The sequence below is a fragment of the Gobio gobio genome (genome assembly GCF_949357685.1).
Source record: "Gobio gobio genome assembly, chromosome: 4".
Classification (NCBI taxonomy): Eukaryota; Metazoa; Chordata; class Actinopteri; order Cypriniformes; family Gobionidae; genus Gobio; species Gobio gobio.
Window position 1 is genome coordinate 42,698,333 of NC_137100.1, and position 8,777 is coordinate 42,707,109.

Consider the following 8,777-nt stretch of genomic DNA (forward strand, 5'->3'; position numbering starts at 1 on the left):
TGTTATTAGTTGGATTGTTGTATTGCTTGATAAATGCACAACTTATAAGAGATACATTGACCGAAGTGAGAGAAATTTGAACAGGCGATGTGTTCGTGTCCTCATTCACTCCTGTCACCAAGGGGGCCTTAACTTAACAACGCAGTGGCGTCCTAACAACAGTACTCATATCGAGGGGTAAGTTCCTTAGAACAGCTGTTCTGTTCTATTCTATAAAGATAACACACTTTCTTTAAAGCCAAAACATGTTTATTCTTTTATATATTGGCATTCCTGACAAAAGTCTAACATTGTTGTCTTAAAGTGTTGTTTTGTATTGTTTGCGAATTATATTCGTGACCAGTAAAGCCTTTTCCTTTGAGGATTGATGTTACAATTAAAAATGTATGAAAGAGGGAAAAAAAGCGAACATTGCTTAATTCATTCTAAAACGCTTGGACATGTAAAATTCATAATTAAAACCTGAATTAACTAAACTATCAGCACATATTTGTGTTGTATCCTCACGCAATATAAACAGTTTAAAAATTGTTGTATCGTGATCAGCATTTCTTGAGGAGGTCATCTTTATGATGGAAGTTGTATTTAATCTCCTTCTGTATAAGAATAGAGAGGCTGTGTAATTGCAAATGATTAGTCCACAGTTTTTGTATTGTCATTTAAGCCTCTTAAAAGGCCCTCCTAGTCTCGTATGACAACCAGGAGCCAGTTCCATCATCTTTAGCCCAGGATGTAGTGTCACTGAGAGACACCACTCCACCACTAGTCTCCTCTGAGGTGACGGCTGTCATCTTCACCACAGCCAGATCTCCAGGTGTCACCATGTACGGTGGGCAGGAGTAGCTGGAGGCAGAGGTGTAGGATGCTGCTGGGTACGGGACGTCCTCCAGGGGTTGTAGAGTATAAGGCTGAGAGCTGGATGGGATGGAGCTCCCACTGCGCCCCGAGGATAGACGGTATGGAGAGGAACCGCCAGAATCAGGCCCTCCCAGAGATGGTGAGTCTGTCACAGGGGTTGGACCCTCAGGACATATGACTTCTGACTGACTGACTGGGTCCTCTGATGGCTGATCCCAAGGGTCTCTCTGTAGAAATAGAGAATTAATAATAATAATTAATTTTATTTATAATGCACTTTTCACATTCTCAAAGTGCTACAAAAACAGGAACCAGAAATAAAATAGAGAAATGCAGAGATAATACTATACAATAAATACAGTAAAACAAACAAATAATGCAACACCTATAGAAAAAGCAACACTGCTTATTAACCTTTTCATTAATATGGTTAGAAAATGGGACAATGACATGACACTTGTTTATTTATCTGTTAATCTTTCAACAAAACCAAACAAAAACATTTGTGAGGTTGCATTACTGTTTAAAAGTTTGTAGTCTGTGAGATATATTAATGTTTTGAAAGAAGTCTCTTAGGCTGCGTTTATTTGACAAAAATAAAAATAAAATCTGTAAATTCGTATCTATAATATTATTACAATTTAAAATATCTGCTTTCTATTGTAATACATTTTAAAATGCAATGTATTCCTGTGATGGCAAAGTTGAAGCATCATTAGACTTCAGTGTCACACGATCCTTCAGAAATCATTCTAATGATGCTGATTTGGTGCTCAAGAAACATTTATTATTATTATTAAGGTTGAAAATTGTTGCACTGCTTAGTATTTTTGTGGAAATCCAGAATGATTTGATTAACAGAATGTTAATGTTAATGTTGTAACATTATAAATGTGTTTACTCTTACTTTTGGTCAATTTAATGGGCCCTTACTGAATAAAAATATATATTTTTTTATTCTTACTGATCCCAGTCTTCACCCAAAATTAAGAGACCACTTAAAATTGATTTCTCAATGTTAAGTGGTCTCTTAATTTTTTCCAGAGCTATGTGTGTATATATATATGAACACAAATAGTATATAACCATTGTGTTCTTATCTAAAGTAGTAAAATTTGTGTTTTTCTTTATGGACACTCTCATATTTGACCCAAATAATATCAGCTGTAGGAAGTGTAAATACCAAGAGCAAGTGTGATGATGACTCTCCAGACAGAGTTGGTAGTAGTGTTGGTAGTGTAGATGGTGGAAACAGTGACCCTCCGCTGGTGGTATAAGATGTTGGCCCTCTGTAATCTCCATATGAATCAGGAGTGTAGTAGCTGTCAATGAAGGAAGGGTAAGTGGAGGGGTGATCGTACGAAAAGGCCTTGCTTCCCAGTGCTGAAGAGTAAGTGTCTGGTGATGGGTACTGCTTCATGGGATGGCAAAGCTCTGAGTCTGGGAGGAAGGATCTTCGCATACTGTAGTAACCAGGAAGCACGTGTGACCCTGCAAGAGGAAGCAGGAAATTTCGTTAACTCCCTGATTCAAGATGAATTAGCCTCTCACTGAGCACACCTGTTAGATCTGAACATATCTACTTAGATCTAGCTGTGGATAAGCTTTACCAGACGGACTCACCGGGCATTGGCACAAAAGCTGGCTGAGAGGAACTGCTGCTTGTCTGAAAACCAAAAAAAAAGTTAGAGAGTCATTGTCACTGACACTAACACTAACACAGTGTGTGTGTGTGTGTGTGTGTGTGTGTGTGTGTGTGTGTGTGTGTGTGTGTGTGTGTGTTTCTCATAGACTTCACTTAAAAAGACGGTGTGTAATGAAAACACACGAATCCCCCTACAGTTTACAGGCAAAGAGAAACATAAACCCCCCAGTGGGCTGCTTTGTATTTTGCCTGACTTGCAGCCAGTGAGAATATGGAGAAAAAGACAGGAAGGCTCAAGTTTTAGTGCTTGTTCTGTTGAAAGCCAGTCAAATCATGTGGGAGGATATTTGAATATGATTTGCCAGTGTCACAACAGTGCTCCCCCACCACCCGCCCGCACCCCCTCGCTCCATGTGTACACTTGCCTCCGGTGGAGTGTGTACTCTTCTCATGAGATTTTGCCACAAGGATCTAAAGAAATCATTGGATGACTGGGAACATATCCCAGTTGACTCTGCGACGTGCCGGGGAAGAATGCAATGGAATTAAGTTAATTTGTTTAGTAGATATCGTTCTTTGTTAGAGACTTGCAGTCAATACATGCCACACATAGAGACACTTTTCAATTATATTCTAAAGGGAATTCTTATAGTAGTTAACTATTTATTTGTAAAATGATTTCATGCTTTTATTTATCTTGTAGAATATGTACTGGGAAAGTATTTGCTAGACCATTGTTCAGATATATGTTAAAAGGCCAACCACCCCGTCTGAGGCATTTGCATGAACCGAAAGGTATATTAGTTTCAGTAAGGACACGAGACAAAAGCCGACAACAACTTGAGCACAAGGACTGTGTTCTTTTGTATCTTGTTAGCAAATCCCTCAGTGATGACCTCGGTTAAGGCTTGGGTTTAACCGTCTACTGGTAACAATGCCTTTCTGTCCCCTTTCAGGAAGGTAGATCTGATTTTGGCAGGTGTGCCTGATATTTATCTCTTAAAAGTAACAAGGACATGACAAGCATGGATTCTCTGAATGCTGTTGCTGTGTGAGAGATATCTTACACTTTATACTTCTGTTTGTTTGTATATTGTGAGTGTATTTTGTCTACATAGTAGATCGGTTTTGAATAAAAAAAAAAATTTACTAAGTAAAACACTTATGGATATGGGAAGATCAAGAAAATGTGTAAGAACATCAGACAACAAGAACGTGAGAATGATGGCTAACTTACACTGAATCGGGGTGCATTTGTTTGTCGTAATCGCTTCTCTGCTAGAAGATCTTTGACCGTGTGCTTGACTCTGACACCTTGGTATACTCTCTTGGAATACTCTGTGGGGTGAAAGAAATATATTTACAGTTTTTTTTATGTCTTTTTTGAATAAATATCTGGCAATAAGAAACAAAGAAAATGAAGCGTTAACCCACCCCCCACTGTGCTGTCTAGCAAAGCAAAGTAAAAAAAATAAAGAAAAATAAATCCTCTGGTTAATCTGATGTTTCTGCCAATAATTATATTGTAAAGAAAAAAAAATGAATACATGTATTTATATGAACCAACATAATATAGACATGCAAATAAAGTATATGTTCCAAAAGCTTTCATTGATAGTGACTTTACACTTCAGAGCAGTGACTCAATCAGTTCAACAAAGCAACAATAGCCTAACAGATCATTTTTAAAAAGAGACTGCAAACAAAATCTACATTATCATATGACTGTGAAACTAGTAGTAATTGTTCAACACTGCATATGCAAAAGATACTTAAAGCAACCTTATTGTGAATGCAGATTTTTTGTGTGGTTTATTTTAAAACACACACTGTTAGGCTATTGTTGTGGATATTAACAAGTCTCTTTTCCACATAGGCATATATCTATCGATAGAGTAAACCATAATGAGAAGTAAAAACATAAATGTCATGCTGCATTCACAAAAAGTTTGCTTTAAGTATATGTTGCATTATTTCCCAGTGTTCACAGGCTTTACAACATTTTTACAACATCTATTGGGTACCCAAGGAGAACCTGCTGCTTAACACCTATTACATCTTCATTAAGCAAACTTAATTAACTCTTTATTCAAAACGTTTTATTTTGATTAAAAGTATTTAAATTGTTTATTTAGCCTTTTTTTATTTTTTTAAATCTTTTTAGAAGTTGGACTAACCCTGAATTGGACTGTGAATGAAAGCTGACAGGTTTTATTGCTGAGCAGCTCTTAAAAATATTAATGCAAAAAAGATCTATAAAATGTGTTAAATATGAACTTGAATGTGTTTTAAACAGTATGCATTTCTTATAAATAGGTCCCTACTTGTGATTATTACTAGAAATTGATTCACCATGGCCTTATGTTTTCCTTTGTTGATGAAAGATGGCATGGTTTAGGGGTAGAAACAGAATTGTCAGTAAAACAGATGCACATCATTTAAACAGAATATTAACGTTATGTTGAAGTTCATCTCCTGGTGACTGGAGATACAATTCTACTCAAACACTACCCAGTCATAGCCTTTAGTTTCAATAGAAAACAACAAAACTAAACTTTGCACATATAGATTGAGAACTCCAGTTGTAAATCTCTGTTGTAAAGCACATTAACCAGGTTGCACACCCATGCCCGAGGAAAAATCATTGCACAATATTTAGTGTTAAACAATTTAACATGTATCAAATTCAGATGCTTGGGCAAACAGCTGTTTTCTCGTTTAGGAGTGGAATTTCTCCTCAGTTCTCTTATGTTTTAATACGGCCAACGTCCGTTTTCAGTCGTAGACTCGTATCTCTCTCTCTCTCTCTCTCTCTCTCTCTCTCTCTCTCTCTCTCTCTCTCTCTCTCTCTCTCTCTCTCTCTGACACACACCTGTCTCATCTGTGGTCTAGGGTGTGCACGCATATAGTCATTTAGCCTTATGTCATAATCCACCCGTTAACAGTCAATAATGCAGTTGACAGGTAAGAGAAAAGAGGGGTCTTAAATGTTGCCCTGGCTTTGACAGAAGATACGCTATATTTAGGTACTACACTCTTTGTCTTCACTTTTGAGACATCCATTATACATAGTCACCTGTGTCGATAACAGGCACTTTTAATAAATTGCACACATTCTTAGAAAAATAAATCTAGTGCCAGAGGCTACAGACATTGTGTTGTTTACTTCCCCTTTCTGTTAGCTTTTAACAAGTATAGTTAAATAGAAGCCGTATTTCAGAGCTCTTCATTTTCACGCGTCAGTTGCTATAGCCTACAGATTTTGAAAGAAAATATTTAGTTACTTTTAATCGTTTCATTTATTACGTTCTAAATCAGGGCCAAAAAAAAACAACAACTACAAAACAAATATGACGTTCTTTCTCACAACTGTTATATTTAGGTAGGTAGATAGGCCTACATTTAGATGAAAAGAGCGAAACAAATTATGTTATGCTATACAATTGTCGACATAGGTCTACATTTGTAACAACGATGTTTATAACTTACGAATAGGCTACTTAGGTGAGCACGTTGTGTAATGTGCAGCCCCCATCATTAATGCTTTACAAATTGAACATCGAATGAAATAAATAAAAAAAATCTACTAGATCGTTTTCACAAACTCTCACCTGTCTCCATCATAATTTTAGCCGTGCGCTGCCAGGTTTCTCAGGTCTTCAATTTTGATTCCTATTCCAGCAGAACTCATACCACGTTCATTATATCAAATGAAGAGAGAAGATTTAAAAACCCAAGTAGACATATGTAGGCTAGTTTATGGTCAAGCTCACGCACCTCTATTCATACCCTTCACATGGTTTCGCTTGTGAAGCCTTCGTAATTTGGTTAAATGCAAATAACTGGCTTGGAGACGTTTCTTAATAATTTGCATCTACTGTAGATCAGAGTACACTATTAAGGCTGCACTGTTGAAAAATGGGGAGTGTGACAGCCGTATTAAAAGCTGAATATTATAGCGAGGAAAATGACGACGAAAAGTTACAGTAGCTACTTAAACACAGAATGAAGACAATGGAAAATATATAAATCATCAAACGTAGGCCTATATCTGTTTAGGTTTTTTTTTTTTTTTTTCATTTAGTTTAAACACTTTTATTTTTAGAGGATATTTGTAAGTGTATGGATACCCTGGTGGATAAGCTAAGGACTGTAGGTTTAAAACCCATAATGGATAATTCATGCTGTTATCAATCCACTAAAACTTAAAGAATTTAAGTTTTTTAAAACTAGTGTAGGCCTACCTAATAGCTGCCTTAACTTTTTAAGCAAAGTCACTCAAAGTATTACGATCTAGCCTACTCATTGACACTATAAACTTGACAAAACTTTAAGTGACAAGTTATTGGATGGATAGAAACAAATGTTATAGATAGAAACAAAGTTGAGTCAAATGCTGAATTGTTAAAATAAAAAAATGAACAGTGCATCAAAGGAAAATGCGGCTGACTGTAGGCCTACCTGTAAAAACGATTTACTTTATATAGCCTAATATATCCTATTTAAAATAGAAAGTTGTCATGGGAATGTTGTGTGTGTGTGTGTTTTGTTGTTTTAGGCTACATTTGGCTACTCATAAAACGTAATTTGTGTGCGTGTGTGTGGTTTTAACGCCCAGGTTTTGGAATCTCGCGATGGCTTTTATTTAGCAAGTAACGAAATCGAAAGTAGAAAGTTACCGGGTGCCACAGACGATTTGGAAGAAGGTGAGCACATTTTCCTTTTTAACGCTGATTTCCGTGGATTTTAAACATAAAAGGCTGTTTTATTGGGTGCAAATACTAATTCAATCTACGTATTCAATCTTAGAATGGAGAGCGAGGTATCTTTCTGTGGCTGGAAAGCTGTTAAAGACGGCAAGTCTCTGTCCGAGAACCAGGAACCAAAGTCAGACCGTGTATACACAATGTATCACGGCGCACATTTGAAAAACGCCACGGCTATCATTAATAGAGGATTTGAACGCTCTAAAGATGGACTGCTGGGCCCCGGCGTTTATGTCAGTCGTAACAGGGCTAAAGCCATGTGTTACCCTCTCAAAACTGACAACAACGACAAAGTCGTTTTCAAACTACAGGTGCGAGTTGGAAAAGTGAAGAAAATAGACCGTGACAATCATCCTCTCCAGAAATCGTGGCACAGCAACGGGTACGACTGCGCGTGGGTTCCGCCAAACAGCAAGATCTCCACCATCAAGTCAGGTCGCGAAGAGGACTGCGTGTGGGACCCCAGTCGAATCACTTTGATTGATGTGGCGTGCTGTATGGATGACAATAAACGCAGGGAGCTTCGACGGCTGGTTCGCAGTAAAGTGAAAAACGAAGGCTGCGATCTTTGTCATCGCGACACTGATGAAAACCATGATGTTCAGCCGTGCTGGGAGTGCAGGAAACAAATTTGCCCTTTTCAGGAAAAACACGAGTGCAAAAGCGAAAAAGTTCAGAGAAAGAGACCGGAATATCACCCGTCAAGTGTATGAATGGGTTCACACAGATACCTGTACCAGATCTGTAGCCTATTTAGGTTGTAGCCTATATCCATATAAGTTTCTTAGTTTTTTCTTTTTGTCTTTTAACCCTCTGTAATCATATTTAGGCCTATATAAATAAATGTTTAATTTTTCATTAAAAGTTTCATGTTTCATTGTTCTATTGTTATTTTGAAGAATTGATAAACAATGCAATATACCTATTTCTGTGCCTTAATTATTATACTGATTATTACATTGATTAATAATACATTGTTAGCTAATCTGTGCTTTGTATATATGCATTTCTGAAATGCATAACATGGACAAATCACTTTAAATTGTAATGTAGACGCATGCATTTTTCTGTGAAGCTGCTTTGAAACGATATGTATTGTGAAAAGCGCTATACAAATAAATGTGAATTGAATGTGAATATGCTCCTCCATTCTAAACATTACTTCTGGTGCCCATTTATTTTTTATTTATCAAATATTCATTTTTTTTTTATTTATTTAGGCCATTTTTTATGTGGTTGGCACCAAAATCATAAGGATTTTCAGACTGTTGGACTTTGTTTGTTTGAGGCTGAAATAGCCTATATGATAGGCCTGTAATCCAAAATATTATATTAAAATCTTGAAACTAGGCTATATACTGTACTCTATACGTAATATCATATTGTAAATTTCTTACAAAGAATTTGTAGCCTATATCCTATTATTTTTACAGTTATGATTTTGTTTCCGGCAATGAAATTCAAAATCAATCATTTAATTCTGACAACTTGTCTACAAATATTTAACA

General features: G+C 36.6%; 2 protein-coding genes across 2 annotated transcripts; one reads left to right on the forward strand and one right to left on the reverse strand.

Moving 5' to 3' along the window:
• Window positions 1–234: 234 nt before the first annotated feature.
• Window positions 235–6,313, reverse strand: LOC307125635 (POU class 2 homeobox associating-factor 2). The gene is made up of 5 exons (XM_079815662.1): window positions 6,115–6,313; window positions 3,741–3,841; window positions 2,482–2,524; window positions 2,042–2,349; window positions 235–1,085 (listed from the first exon to the last, which is right to left on the reverse strand). Exons 1-5 carry the CDS (start codon window positions 6,125–6,127, stop codon window positions 669–671), a joined length of 882 nt encoding a protein of 293 aa, XP_079671788.1. The 5' UTR covers window positions 6,128–6,313; the 3' UTR covers window positions 235–668.
• Window positions 6,314–7,156: 843 nt separating this feature from the next.
• gig2o (grass carp reovirus (GCRV)-induced gene 2o) lies at window positions 7,157–8,398 on the forward strand. Its single transcript, XM_079815663.1, has 2 exons — window positions 7,157–7,209; window positions 7,313–8,398. The coding sequence occupies exon 2, from the start codon at window positions 7,314–7,316 to the stop codon at window positions 7,980–7,982; it is 669 nt and encodes a 222-aa protein (XP_079671789.1). The 5' UTR covers window positions 7,157–7,209; window position 7,313; the 3' UTR covers window positions 7,983–8,398.
• The last annotated feature ends 379 nt before the right edge of the window (window positions 8,399–8,777 follow it).